Source organism: Carcharodon carcharias, chromosome 2, assembly GCF_017639515.1.
Source record: "Carcharodon carcharias isolate sCarCar2 chromosome 2, sCarCar2.pri, whole genome shotgun sequence".
In the NCBI taxonomy this organism is placed as follows: domain Eukaryota; kingdom Metazoa; phylum Chordata; class Chondrichthyes; order Lamniformes; family Lamnidae; genus Carcharodon; species Carcharodon carcharias.
In genome coordinates, this window is record NC_054468.1 from 64,946,644 (window position 1) to 64,962,217 (window position 15,574).

The 15,574-nt window shown below is 41.2% G+C and overlaps 1 protein-coding gene across 2 annotated transcripts in view; it reads right to left on the bottom strand.

Annotated features, from left to right (window-relative positions):
• Nucleotides 1–14,412, bottom strand: part of gfm1 (G elongation factor, mitochondrial 1) — a 74,349-nt gene extending 59,937 nt beyond the window's left edge. For both annotated transcript variants that reach the window (XR_005946004.1, XM_041212630.1), the window contains exons 1-4: nt 14,286–14,412; nt 8,518–8,670; nt 6,380–6,512; nt 1,043–1,247 (exon numbers count right to left, since the gene is read on the bottom strand). Coding sequence is in view for 1 of the 2 variants with exons in the window: in XM_041212630.1 (XP_041068564.1) it covers nt 1,043–1,247; nt 6,380–6,512; nt 8,518–8,670; nt 14,286–14,360 (566 nt within the window). In the remaining variant the exon portion in view is untranslated. The remainder of the gene's footprint in view (nt 1–1,042; nt 1,248–6,379; nt 6,513–8,517; nt 8,671–14,285) is intronic.
• Nucleotides 14,413–15,574: the final 1,162 nt, after the last annotated feature.

The window sequence follows — 15,574 nt, forward strand, 5'->3', positions numbered from 1 at the left end:
GGTGTAGCTACACCTAAGTGCTGTTAGGAAGGGAGTTCCAGGATTTTGACCCAACGACAGTGAAGGAATGGGAATATAGTTCCAAGTCAGGATGGTGTGTGGCTTGGAGGGGAACTTGCAGGTGGTGGTGTTCCCATGCATCTGCAGCCCTTGTCCTTCTAGACGGTGGAGGTCGTGGGATTGGAAGGTGCTGTGGAAGGAGCCTTGTTGAGTTGTTACGGTCTATCTTATAGATGGTATACACTGCTGCCAGTGTGTAGGTGGTACACACTTCTGCCAGTGTGTAGGTGGTACACACTTCTGCCAGTGTGTAGGTGGTACACACTGCTGCCAGTGTGTAGATTATACACATAGCTGCCAGTGTGGTACACACACCCTGGATATTATATCTTGTCTCCCTGCACTGTGCTGTGTTCATCTACCCATCGTCTCTCGTTTGTTGAGGAAGGAAACAGTTAAAGGAGCTCAATTGCTAATTATTAGTTAACAAGCTTAGTACCCAGGTTAGACAAGTTCTGTCTATGGAGAGTTTTATGACCAGTAATTAAACTCTATCTGAAGGAGTCCGTCTTGGTTTCGGTCTTCAGTTCCAAACAACCATTGGAGCTTAACGTTGTTCATTCCTTTATCCCTTACAGTTCTGTGGGTGCCAGTAGCCCCACGGCTTCTCATGACCACCCCCCCAAATGGTCAGTTTCCAAGTCTGAGCACTGGATACAAATATTCAATATATATTTCATCTCCATAAAGTACAAACTTAGTTTACTGCAGGCCTCTGCAGAAGTCAAATGATGCATGATAAACAGACAGTGCTCAAGCCTGCGGCCTAACCATGTGCATCAAATGCCACACAAAACCGCAAGTCATGTTTCCCCCCGCACACCCCCCCAACACATAATCTACCCACACCCTCCAACTTAAATTTTGGCCTGAAACCGAAGGTTCAGGAGGAAGTGGCAGAAAATAGAAAATACTAGTGTTCATGTGAAAAATCACAATATAAGAAATTTAAATAGTCAGTTTTTCACATTATAGCACAAACCTTATTTGTTGAAGAGCTCGATTAGGATTAGCTCCCAATCTGTCCAATTTATTTATGAATGTAAGAAATGGAACATTGTAACGCTTCATCTGTCTGTTTACAGTCATTGTCTGGCACTGAACTCCACCGACAGAACATAAAACTAGAACAGCTCCATCCAACACTCGTAGTGCACGCTCCACCTCTATTGTGAAATCAACATGTCCTGTAAAAGCAGCAAACAATAGTGTGTTTAATGATCAAGAACTTCTGACTGTAGTACGAGTGTGCCTAGAGCACACCATTTTTGACATTCTGTACTGTGGTCAAAAATGAAAACAATGCAAGCAAATTGATAATGTCTAAAAAAATGTAGAAATATAGAAATGCAAATATCAATTTATGAAATTACTCATTTGAAACAACATTCAACTTAGGCATATGAGCATGAGGTACAATAAAATGGATAGGGTGCAAATGGCAGCAAGCCTGCAATGAAGTAAGAAATTCCATATCCAAAAATCATGTAACTTGCTGGCTGGCAGTTCATGTTTTAATCATTGTGTGCGCCATTTGAGAAAGAGGAACAAGGTGAACATTTATATAGCACCATAACACATCATCACGATGTCCCAGTGTTTTATAACCAATAACTTACTCTTGAAGTTAGACTTGCACAGGAAAACACCACAAACAGCTAATGAACTAATTATCAGAAAATTTAAAGTAACAAAACTATTCTCATTACAGCCTCTCTCATCTATTGTCGATGCATTCCCAAATTAAACAGGCTACTTCTCAACAGTCAATTGCACTGAGCATTGTGATATACATTGTATTGTGAAACTAGTTGTGACATGCTTGTACGTAAAATGCATGCAGATATTAAGCTTTATGCAATGTATGCATAGATCCAAAAAGAAATCATCTACACTTCTTCATTATATATACACATCAGTATAATCAAGTCTTGCATCAAGTATAATCAAGTATGCAACCCCAACTATTATATGTGCAAAACCTATAATACACTGATCCTCACACCTTTCTGACTAGATTAAATATCTGCAGAAAAAAGAAAATCATATTTCACAAATATTTATTTATTGAAATAATACTCAACAGATAGAAAAGCAGGAAATGATCCAGGAACCATCTTGTTTTCTTAGCAACCCAAAGATACAAAACTAAAAATAAAATGTCTAACATAATAAATTAATAGAATCAATAAAGTGTCTTGAGCTTGAAATTTCTCCAATTCTTCTTGCAGCCTAGGGTTTAATCCTGCTCTGTTTCATGGCATGCATCAACTACTTTGCAAATAAGGAGGCTCATCCAGTTAGCAGACTACAATTTCTACAATGTACCATTGTCACTCTGGTGGTTTACAACATCATGAACGGTGTTCCAGACAATTAATTTTAGGACCTGGGATGGGGAAAGAGAGACTTGCAAACAGAAAGTACGGGTACTTTTTAAAAAAAAGCTACATTTTATGACAAATAATGTTTTATTTTACAGTTAAGCCTTGTACTAAGCCACATGAGCAAGCAGTTTTTATGTCACTGACACACAGATTTGGGTATTGCTTCAATGTCCTTTGAAGCATAGAGAGCAATAACTGTTGGCAATGGATCTATGTTTGCACTGATTGAATACATTTATTCCACTATTCTGGAACAGGGGAGTTAGTTAAAAATTAGTTACCTAAAAATAAATCATAACAAGTATAAATTATTGAGGGACAATGATCTTAATTATAACATTCACTAACCCATTTGCTAGCCCTCCCCCAGTCTTCAGTGCTCTATTCTATGCTGTGCTTCCCAACTGTGGCTGGAGCCATGCTAAGTGTCACAGAGCATGCTCTAAATACCTAATTTCCTGCGGCATTGTTCACAGGTAAAAGAAGCTAGTTTTAAATCAACAGACTTCCCTCTTTCATTACAGTATCTTGCATACACGTTTTATGCTGAATACAATTCCACAAATATTTCTGTGTGCATTTTCCACACAAATCAGATTAACTGTAATAGAAAGAAGTCAAGTGCTTCTGAAATAATCTCAAGGTATAAAGGAGTAAAAAAATTAAATGATCCATCTTCCACCCTCCAGAAACCACTAGCTCATCCAAATATCTGCAGTCCATATCCTAACTCGCATCAAGTCCCAATTGCTCATCACCCACATGCTTGCTGACCTATGCTAACTCCCAATCCAACAATGCCTGGATTTTAAAATCTTCATTCTTGTGATTAAATCCCTCCATGGCGTTTCCTATCCACATCTCTGCAATCTCCTCCAGCCCTACAAGCTTCTAAGTTCTCTCTGCTCCCCCAATTCTGGTCTCTTGTGCAGCCCTGCTTTTATTCGCTCCACCATTGATGTCCATGCTGTCAGCTGGCCTTGGCAAGGCCCTAAACTCTGGACTTAATTCCCTAAACTTCTCCAGTCTCTAACTGTCTCTCCCCTTTTAAACAATCCTTAAAATTGATTTCAAAACAAAAACAGAATTACCTGGAAAAAGTCAGCAGGTCTGGCAGCATCGGCGAAGAAGAAAAGAGTTGACGTTTTGAGTCCTCATGACCCTTCAACAGAACTGGGTGAATCCAAGGAGAGGGGTGAAATATAAGCTGGTTTAAGGTGGGGGAGAAGTGGAGGGGGGGTGGTGTGGTTGTAGGGACAAGCAAGCAGTGATAGGAGCAGATAATCAAAAGATGTCACAGACAAAAGAACACAGAGGTGATATTATCTAAACGAATTTGCTAATTAAGAATGGATGGTAGGGCACTCAAGGTACAGCTCTATTGGGGGGGGGCATAAAAGATTTAAAAATAATGGAAATAGGAGGGAAAAGAAAAATCTATATAAATTATTGGAAAAAACAAAAGGGGGAAGAAACAGAAAAGGGGTGGGGATGAAGGAGGGAGGTCAAGATCTAAAATTGTTGAATTCAATATTCAGTCCGGAAGGCTGTAAAGTGCCTAGTCGGAAGATGAGGTGCTAATCCTATAGCTTGCGTTGGGCTTCATTGGAACAATGCAGCAAGCCAAGGACAAACATGTGGGCAAGAGAGCAGGGTAGAGTGCTAAAATGGCAAGCGACAGGGAGGTTTGGGTCATTCTTGCGGACAGACCGCAGGTGTTCTGCAAAGCGGTCACCCAGTTTACGTTTGGTCTCTCCAATGTAGAGGAGACCACATTGGGAGCAACGAATGCAGTAGACTAAGTTGGGGGAAATGCTGCTTCACTTGAAAGGAGTGTTTGGGCCCTAGGACAGTGAGGAGACAGGAAGTGAAGGGGCAGGTGTTGCATCTTTTGCGTGGGCATGGGGAGGTGCCATAGGTGGGGGTTGAGGAGTAGGAGGTGATGGAGTGGACCAGGGTGTCCCGGAGGGAACGATCCCCATGGAATGCCGCCGGGGGGGTGAAGGGAAGATGTGTTTGGTGGTGGCATCATGCTGGAGTTGGCGGAAATGGCGGAGGACGATCGTTTGAATGTGGAGGCTGGTGGCATGATAAGTGAGGACAAGGGGGACCCTATCATGTTTCTGGGAGGGAGGAGAAGGCGTGAGGGCGGATGCGCGGGAGATGGGCCAGACATGGTTGAGGGCCCTGTCAACGACCTGATCAAGCTTTTGGTCATCTTTCCCAATATCTCCTGATGTGACTCAGTGTCAAATTTTATTTAATGTTCCTGTGAAGCTCCTTGGTTTATTTTACTATGTTAAAGGTGCTACATAAATACAAATTTCTGCCAATTCACTTGTTCAATTCCATTGTTCAATGAATAAGAGGAAGTAAAATGTTTACAAGAAAACAATTCTTTTTGCTGACACTTCAATAACCATTCATTATCAGCAACTTTTGCAGGTTTTTAACATTACCTTGAAAGCTCTATATGTAAACACATAGCATGGTGTCCTTCTTACAAACAAGAAAGGTACCAAATTCAATCTCTATTCTATAGTGAATTAATTTGTCTCAAATAAAGGAGAGTCTAACTGTAGAACTTCTGCTTAACCCCCAGGGAGAAAACAGAACAGGTTCTCATCTCCAATGACATTTGTGGAATGGTACATGTGCAGATGAGAGAACTAAATTAATCTCACCTGTAAACATTGCCATAGTAAAATTATAATGGATTATTTTTAGCACAGTCAACATAATGAAATGCTCCAAGACACACTATAGCAGCATTATAAAATAAATTTGACACAAAGCCACATATGGAGATATTAAGGCAGATGACCAAAAGTTTGGTCAAACAACTAGATATTGAGGTGTATCTTAAAAGAGGAGGCAGTGGTACAGCAGTTTAGAGAGGACATTTCAGAGCACAAACAACAATAGTAATTCAAACCAGGGATGCTCAAGAGGCCAGAAATAGAGGATATCTCTGAATGCCATGAGGCTGGAAGAAGTCATAGAGTTAGGAGGGGGTGTGGTCACGGAGGTTTAAAAACAAGGATGAGAATTTTAAAATCAAGGCATTTTTTAACAGAGTCAATGTAGTGAGCACAGGAGTGATGGATGAACTGGTCTTGGCGCTAATTAAGGACATGGACTGCAGAGTTTTGATGACTTCTAGATTATGGAGAGTAGAATGTGAAAGATCAGTCATGTGTGCACTGTAATTGTAAAGTCTAGAGGTAGCAAGGCATGGCTGAGAGTTTCAGCAGCACATGAACTGATCGAAGAGCAGAGTCAGACAATGTTAATGAGGTGGAAATGGGCAGTCTTAGTGATGGCACAGATGTGTGGTCAGAAGCTCATCTCAGGATCAGTAATACACCAAGGTTGCGCAACAGTCTGATTCAGGAATGGAGTCAGTGAACAGAGATTATTATGGGAACAAAGACAATGGCTTTGATCTTCTCAATATTTAATTGGAGGAAATTTCTGCTCATCCAATGCTGGATGTCGGATAAAAGTCTGATAATTTAGAAGCAGCGGTAGAGTCAAGAGAGGTGGTGGTGAGCAGAGTTTGGTGCTGTCAGCGCACATGTGGAAACTGATGCACACTGACACTTACAAGAAGCTCACACATCAAGGTGTCATTTGGGCGTAACGGTGCATCCCGTTACAAAATGCTGTCTTCAGGAGAAGAGGAGCAATGGGAGAGATTTTAAGCAACAAAGCCCAAACCATGACTAAAAAAAAATATATATTTTTGGCGGGGAAGATATTCCATAATGTACCAGAGAAATGACTGTAGATCTCTCACTGTCCTTCACTCTTCTTCACAATTATTTTTTCATATCATTAAATTCCTACTATCATTCTTTCTCCTTCCAATTTATTCAAATCTGCTCCAACTTGATCATTTAAAGGATATCAATACTCGTCTCACACATCACCTGGTGTATCAATTATATTGATATTCCTTTTATTCCATACTGTGTATGTAGCTGCAGATTGGATAGTGATTCCTCGCTGTCGCTCCAGTTCCATAGAATCCATTATGGCACCCACACCATCCTTTCCTTTCACCTGCCAATTCGAAGCAACACAATCTCTTTAACACAGAAGAGTTAGTGAATTAAAGACTGTGTTTTAAATGACCTTCATTTTGAATTAATGGTTGGATTTTGGCTGTATCTGTAATCCAGAGAATTGGCCTTTACACAAGTTGGTTATGGTACACTTGAGTTAAGTTTCAATCAGACACTGGAATGATGTGGTGAGAGTTTTCCTAGAGCACCATTTTGAACTTTAGTATAGGTTTAACAAGTGCTGAAGAGGTCCATTGGTTGTCAAAGATACTATCTCAAATGAAGCAGAGCTCATTACATAGCTAAAGAAATTAGGTGCTCCCATCCACATTTTCAATGCAATCACAATTTACCAGTTAGCAGGGGAGCCGTTCACATATGCAAGCATATATAGAGCCCTCTCCTTACCATAAGAGTCAGATGCACAGCCAGGCAGTAGTTAAGTAGTTATCTATTAAAGATTTGTGTCCCAGTTGACAAATGTGGACTTACATGCATTTTTGCTGCTGCCATAAATGACTGTTCTGTGAGGAACTGTCATTCTCTGCTGTTGAGATTTTAAAAAAACAATTATCAGGGATTGCTAAGAAAATAAAAGCTCCAAGGAGGGAAAATAAAGCTATTTACAAGCCTTGCTAACTTAGGGTTAGACTTCTTTCAAATTTAATTACCATAACAGTTTAAAAAGAATAAAATTAAAGTGCTACTGTGTCAATTTGATCTCAATGGCATAATTTGAGGTACTTGCTGAAGCTTATGTGATAATGGGAAAATATTACATTACTGATCAAGCGATATTAGGCAGTTTTCTTGTCTGTCGCTTCTTGTGAAGGGCACTATTAACTGATGATTGTCATTGTGCAAACAGCAACAAATCTGAACGGAGTCATAACAGCAGCATTACTCCCTTGGACCATAAAAAGGAAAATGTCATATATGTGTCCACGAACAGTGAATGTGTGACTCTCACAGCACCATGCAAACTTATCAATCAGAAGTGTTGACATGATCAAGCCTCCTTATTTCAAAAAATAACTTTTAAAGTCAACTTTGAATTATCATAAATACAAACAGAAAATGTTGGAAATACTCAGCAGGGCTAGCAAAGTCTGCAAAGACAGAGAACAAGTCAAAGCTTCAGGTTGATGGTCTTTTCTCAGAACAGAAAAAAAAGAGATGAACGGTCAATGACCCGAAATGCCAATGACCCGAAATGCCAACTGTGTTTCTCTCCTAGTCTGCTGAGTATTTCCAATATTTTGTTTTTATTTCATATTTCCAACATACACAATATTTTACTCTTGGTTTTTTATCCCTGCTCAAAAAAATTGTAGTTGCTTAAATAAACCCAACAGGTTTCAACCTAAGAACTATCAAACAGAAAGTAGTTAACATAAAAAGGTTTTAATAGCTGAATGACTAGATGCCAAGCATTGCTCCATATGTGCAGAATAGTTATACACTGACTGGGAAAATATACTTATGACAAAGTCCAATGACAAAACAAAGACACTTGATTTTGTAATAATTGAGTGGGGTTCCAAAGAATATTATTCAATACAAGACAAACTAACAAATTGCAGCATATCATTTTATCAGAGATCTCTTGAGTACCGGCTTCTTGTTTTGATCAAACAAGCAAATATGTTCCAGGATTATTTCACACTTATTTGGAAACCAGCAAACATGTCTCACCTGTCAGGTTTTAAAATGATGTCACAGAAAAGAAAGGCTGCAAAATTTAGTGCTTGTTGCTTTGTAATAGAACAAACAAACTTAATTGATTTACAGGAACTAGTCTGGTGAAAAAAGTGAAACTTGTAACAAACTTTCTGGTGAAATTTCACATCAAAAGTACCTTTTATGTACTTGACTCAACCTATAATTACTTTTGTGCCATAACAGCTTCAACTTTCTTTTTGAACTGTCTGGAACTTAGTTATTCATCAGATTAAGAAATATTTTATATATATCTGAACATTTCAAAATAAAATTCACAGTACCTCATGCATTTCTGCTATTCTTCCTGTGTAATATAGAACTCTTTCTGTCAGTGTGGTTTTCCCAGAGTCAATGTGTGCAGAGATTCCTATATTCCGAATCATTTTGTTAGGTAAGATTCCAGATGAACATTGCCGACAGATGTTTTTAAGAACCTGAAAGAAAATATTGAAGAAATATTGATTGTTACTGAACAGTGAAAGATGATTTTGCACCTTCTTTGAATTACTCAGGTTCTCCGTTCAATTGTTGTTGCCTTTTAAGGTCTTGTGTGCTGGTAATATGGTTTGAAATTCAAAAAGAAATATGCAAGTCCAATCTCCAAGGTAAAACATTATGGATGATGTGTTACTGATACGTCCTCTACGACCTTTCCACTTCAGCTTCCCTGGACAGAGATCTGCAGATCTCATTCTGCTACCTCAAAGCTGTATTTAGTGGAATCAAAGTACTGAGCGAATGACAGCAGCTCTACACACACCATTGTTGTCAATCCAATCCAAACAGTACCCATGGAGTCCCCTTACTTGCATTTAAGGAAAACTGTCTTGAGGATATGCAATCCCATTTTAGGATCAAGGAAACAAAGAGAAATGTAAATAAAAGCACAATTATTATTCTACTAAAACCAAGTTAATGGCAAAACAATTAAAGATAACAAATAGTTACGAGATTTTTTAAAAGTGCCTTAACCAATAATCCTTATAGTGATGGGCCTTTGATAATCAGAATATGACCAGTGCAATGATCAAGCCAGAGGTCAGCAGTCATTTCACTGACAGAACTTTTCAACAAGTGTAATTCTGTAAAGATATACATGCATAAAGTACAGTGAACCAGAAGAACATCATTATGATTATCAGATTTATTGTGAGCAGTTCCGGACATCACATCTGAGGAAGGCCATACTGGCATTATCATGGGATTGCAGCACAGATTTACCAGAATGTTGCCTGGACTCTAAGGGTTAAATCACAAGTAGGGAAAACATAACTTTCTAACGTCCAGGGAAAATGTAAGATTTTATCAAGGTTTTCAGGATATTAAGGGGAATTAACAGAAAGAAACAACGTCCTTTAGTATGGGAATCTAGGACTAGGAAGCACAGTCTAAAAATTAGAGCCAGACCTTTCAGGAGTGAAATCAGGAAACACATCTAGACACAAAAGGGTAGAAATTTGGAACTGTCTACCGTAAACAGCAAATGATGTTAGATCAATTGTTAATTTTAAATCAGAGAATGATAGATGTTTTGCTAATTAAAAGTATTAAGTGATATTGGGCAAAGGTGCGTATATGAAATTAGGCCGCAAAAGCCATGGTCTCACTGAATAAGGGAAACAGGTTCAAGAGGTTAAAAGGCCTAACCCCCTACTCAAAAATTCCCACAAAAGGTCACTGGTGCCTACCAAGTTTGAGTTGCAGCGAAGCAAGAAGATAGTCCTGAAGTTTCATACCTCAAACTCTGCCCTTGAATGGTATGGCCAGGAAGGTGCTGACACTATTCATGAGGAGCCTCTGGAACCTACGACTGTTGATGAAATATTGCAAGCCTTTGTAACAGACTTGAAAATCAATAACCTGAGCCAAAAAGGTCCACAGTATTACAGGACACTTTTTTCTTTTTTTTTATTTGATCATGGGATGTGGGCGTCGTTGGCTAGGCCAGCATTTACTGCCCATCCCTAATTGCCCTTGTTCAGAGGGCATTTTTTTTTAAAGAGTCAACCACATTGTTGTGGGTCCGGAGTTACACGTAGGTCAGACCAGGTAAGAGCAGCAGATTTCCTTCTCTAAAGGGCATTAGTGAACCAGATGGTTTTATTTTACAAAAATGGCTTCGTGGTTATCATTAGACTTATAATTCCAGATTTTTATTGAATTCAAATTCGAACCCGGGTCCTCAGAACATTACCCTAGAATCCTAGTCCAGCGACAAAACCAGTACGTTATCGTTGCCCACTATTATTAACTGTTAACCATCATGGCTAATTGTGAAACATAGAGAGTGGACCAATTACTGGGATTGCAATTTTTTCCAAATAACTCTCCAAGTCAATGCCCTTCAGGAGCATCTAGAAGCTTACTTGTAACTTGTGCTGGTGGGTGTATGATTTTAGGTAGCTGAATTCCAGTAGCTCCTTTGTGCACACCCAGAATGGCTGGGCCTTGGCTTGCCCAAGCACTCTACATTTAGGAGTGTGACACGGCCCTTACAGAAGAGTTACACTCTATATCAGGCAAACAGAAACTCATGTGTGAGATTTCCTTCAATCAGTATGGAGACTCAGATATGGTAATAAGTAAAATGGTAACATTGATTTTTATAAATATCAAGTTTGTAACATTGTTATATTTTGGGACACTCTCATTAATTCAGGGTAAAATGGAGGAATGCAGGTCATGTGACCTGATCTGAATTCTGCCCAGCAACAAGCATGGGTGGCTTGGTTGTTAAAGGTTAAAAGGAGGCCCAACTGTCTTCCCAGGAAGAAGGTGCACCTAAACAATGACCAGAGCAGCTGTGCCAACAGTGGACAGACTGTTAGTCTCCATGTCGCAGGGAGGTGTTAGGAATGTCATGTTTATGTTCACAAAATCACACAGGGCAGAAGAGGCCCTTCGGTAAAGTGTTAATGTTAAATATGTAAATAAATGTCTACATCATCAGTGATGTAAGATCTTATGATAACAGAGCATTAAGAGAGATAGTTCCATGTAAAGCTTCCTATAAAGACTACCTTGTAAGTAGTTAGCATAAGGGAGTTTGCTAACAGTTTTGCCTCCAGCCGTATCAACAAGTCCAGGACCATGATGACCACATACCAGACCAAAAACAACAATAGGAGTTTAGTAAATGGTTAAATTTTCAATTAATTCTTAAAAAAATGGAGTGGGGGGGGGGGGTGGCTAAAGGACAGCTAATTAGCATATCTACTTGGTTACAAGTCCCATGTGATTCACATTGCCATGGAGAAAGGCTTTGAGAGGGAAAAATCCATAGAAAGCCATTGTGAACTGGTTGTGGGTTTTCCTGAACTTCACAGAGAAGTCAGTCTGCAAGAATCTGAGAGACAGAGAAAAAGAGATAGAAGCAGCCAGTCACTACTAGTCACCACACAGAATGTGGTTGGGAGCTCACGGGTGGAATGAAGAGACTAAGCTTGTGAGAGTCCAAATAAAGCTGGAAGATTTGCCTAGCTTTGCCTCAAGGAAGGGATCTCTAGGTTAATCATCACCATGAAAGTCAGTTCGGGATTAGAAGTTATCCAACTGGTAAAAGGGAGCAAACCATGAGGAGCTGAGAATAACCTTGGACTGGTTCCTGGAGAATGAAGTGTACACTTAAGAGACAGCATCAAATATAACTATAGAGAGGGATTTTCAGTCATGGGGAGTTTTTTTTCGGTAGTTTAGAGTATAAATTGCCTACTGAAATAGGATTTATTCAGTGTTGCTTTTAATTTGCTCACTACTGTAAAAGTCTTCAAACTTAAAATGTTGTCATGTAACCCTTTCAGTCATGAGAAGTTCTAATTTCTTTGTGAAAGTTATCGGCCTCTCCAGGTATTATAACATTTGTTAACATGTTGAGCTGATTGAAAAGAGACCCCTATTTTTAATAAATTTTCTTAAATCACTAAAAGCTGTATTATTATTTACCAAGTGTAACTCCTTTCCTGTTTAACATTTTTTCCATTACAATAATACAATAGCATATTACACCAGGTGTGTGGTACACTTAATTCAGTAACAAACTGAGATGGAGTTTGTCAAGAGAAATTGTGTGAATGGTTAAGGCTGTATAGGGTAGGTGGTGGCATGGCAGTATTGTCACTGGACTGGTATTCCAGAGTCCCAGGGTAATGTTCTGGGGACTTGGCTTCAAACCCCACCATAGTGAAATTTGAATTCAATAAAAATCTGGAATTAAAAGTCTGATGATGACCATGAAACCATTGTCAATTGTTGTAAAAACCCATCCGGTTCACGAATGCCCTTTAGGGAAGGAGATGTCATCCTTACCTGGCCTGGCCCAATGTGGTTGACTCTTCAAAGAACAAGGGCAATTAGGGATGGGAATAAATGCTGGCCTAGCCAGCGATGCCCACATCCCATGAATGAATAAAAAAATTGAAATTGTTTAAATAATTTGACAGAAGTTGGTAAATAAAAGGAACAGACAAAAAACATGTAAACTGCGGGCCCCTGCCATCGAGGAACAGCCCTGACAGGGAACAACAGAAAGGTTGTGGCAACTCAATGTGCATCACTTGACAACATGAGCAGAGGGCTGCAGTCTATTTCTGGGGCCACTTTCTTGCGACAGAAAAGCAAAAATCATCCTCAAAATGTATCAGACAGCCTCCAACCGCAAGTGAGATTCAAATGACTGAAGAGTTGAATATCCCATCAGTTGCAGTGATCATGGAAAGAGTATGACAATGTTTTATTAAAGAACATGAAATGTGTCTATTTTTGATGGGGTGTGCACCAGTTGTGTTTATGGTGCAGCCAAAATACATTACTGGTGTGAATCTTTTTTCCAGGTAGCCTTGCTACTAATGAACACAAGTTGATTCTATCAAACGTCCAAGTCAGTACTTTAATAATTTGCATTTATAAAGTATGTTTGATGCTGCAAAACATCTTAAAGCACTTCACAAAACAAAATTTGACACTGAAGCTACATGAGACATTAGGACCAGGTGACCAAAAGCTTGGTCAAAAATGGTCTTGAGTACCACCTTAAAAGGAGGAGAGGGAGAGGTAGAAAAGTTTAGGGATGGAATTCCAGAGTTTAAGGCCTAAGCAAGCCAGAACTAGTACCAACTAATTCCAAAATAGTCAGATTTAAAAAAAAACAGCAAAAACATGCTTTCCCAGTGGTTCAGCAACTCTCATCTCGCTGAGCCATTTCAAACAAGATTCAATCCCTAGAGATAAAAACAAAAAACTGCGGATGCTGGAAATCCAAAACAAAAACAGAATTACCTGGAAAAACTCAACAGGTCTGACAGCAACGGCGGAGAAGAAAAGAGTTGACGTTTCAAGTCCTCATGACCCTTCAACAGAACTGATTCAATCCCTAGTTTATCCCGAATCAGCTGATCAGTGCTGGGATATTGCATCGAAACAGAGATTAGACTTCAAATGCCTCATTTGTTTTGGGACATCTCGATATTGTGAAAGACATTATATAAAGGCAAATTCTTTCTTCCAGTTTTGAGTACTAGGGACCAGAGATGGGGGAAAAGGTTGCTGTTCCGATTGGTAATCGGTGCCCCCCCCTCCCCCTAACGTAAATGTTGCACATGTTCAATATTTATTGTAATATTTCTCACGATCAAATTGTCCTTTGAAACTTTCAATTCTGGGATATGACTAGCTCAGTCAGTTGGGCAGTTCAGCAGAGCCCACTTGTCTTGTGAAACCACCTCCTGGCCACACATCGATGCCTGGGAACAAGAACAAAAAAGGTCCGAAAAATGAAAGGAAAAGCGGGTTCCACAAGGAACCAGAGGAGCCCGGGAGCCGGAAGATAGGGATCACATTGATGGGAACCCCCAGTAAGCACCGGATCCATATTAACCCCGGGGGTCATAATCTTCCCTTCGAGACACAGTTTATCCCGATATAGGGACCAGCCAACAAAGCCGTGCCGCCAGTGAGCAGCGACACAGCGGCATCCCCGCCCCGGGCTGCACTCAGCCCCTTCCCCCGCACGGAGATGCCGGCTCCGGTCGGGTGACAACGGGGCCCATCTCACCTGTCGGACCCTGAGGGAAGCCGCGTCCCGCACCGACTCCTGAGCCAATATCAGGGTCGCTTTGAGCAGATACATGGCAGCCGCTTCCTCTCGCCCTCGCCGGCTCCAGTCGCTGGGAAAGGTCAGACACCCGGCACCGGAAAGATGGTGCCCTGGACAGGCCGAAGCCCCGGAAACTCCACAGAGTGCGCCCCCTGCCGGCTGGAGTACCTCCCTGTCTCCACAGCGTGCACCCCCTGCCGGCCGGAGTGCCTCCTTGTCTCCACAGAGTGCGTCCCCTGCCAGCTGCAGTATTTCCGTGTCCCACACAGCCATTTTCCCCTTTCTCAGAGGCTATGGGCAGCTCGCTGTGACTCTTCAGTAGTTTGTGTGGGTGCTCTAGCTGCCTCTTCTTCCAGAGGGTACTGCTCCTCCCTCTGCACAGCCAGGTGCCTCAGTCACTCTCTTCGTCGTCTTCACTCTCTCGAAGCCAAAAGGCATAAAGCTATGTCACCAGGCTTGATGATCCTGATGTACTCTTTCTGCAGAACGAAAGAGATGCGTGGGTTAACATAGTCTGAAGGCCCCTTAGCACATCCCGGAGAGTGCTGGCCACCACTTGCATGGCAAGAGATTAGTGTGCTGCATGGCTGCCCGAAACCCTAACCACCTCCGCCCCACTCTACTCGACTGATTGGCAGCAGCTTTGCCCACTGGACTGCATTCTGTGCTCTCAGCTCAGATGCAGGCATTTTCCTAACCTGCGCTGCAAGGCTGCATTGTTAGCTTGAACCATGGGGGAGACTGGTCCAAACTGGGATGGTGACATTGCCAAGGGTTGTGAGCATCTCCACCAGTGACTGCTCCACGGCCAGCTTTCGCAAGGGGATTGTACAATGTGCCAAGTCGAGCTCCAACTATTCTGCAGTCCACTAAAATGCTCATTACTTTGTAGTCCGTGCCCGAGGGGTAAAAGCTCTGGAGCATTTGGTGACACTTTGATGCCTCTGCGTGGCTTGAGTGGGCAGAGAAGCTAGAGCCTGACTCCAATCATATCAATGTGGCTGCAGCTGAACTATCTCAGCAGAGGAATGGTTACTTTGTACAAGGTTGCCCTAATGTGCGGCCGCTTTTCTCGCCCACCTCCCCACCCCACCTCGCACAAGCTTGTGTGCTACCTTCAACCACAGGGCAGCCCTTGCCCCCCCACCCCACCATACACATCTCAACTTCGGTCTGTAACGTTGCTGTGCACTTCCCTCAGTTCCCCTCAAAGTGCAGTCCACCAAGTGCTCACCTTTTATATGCTG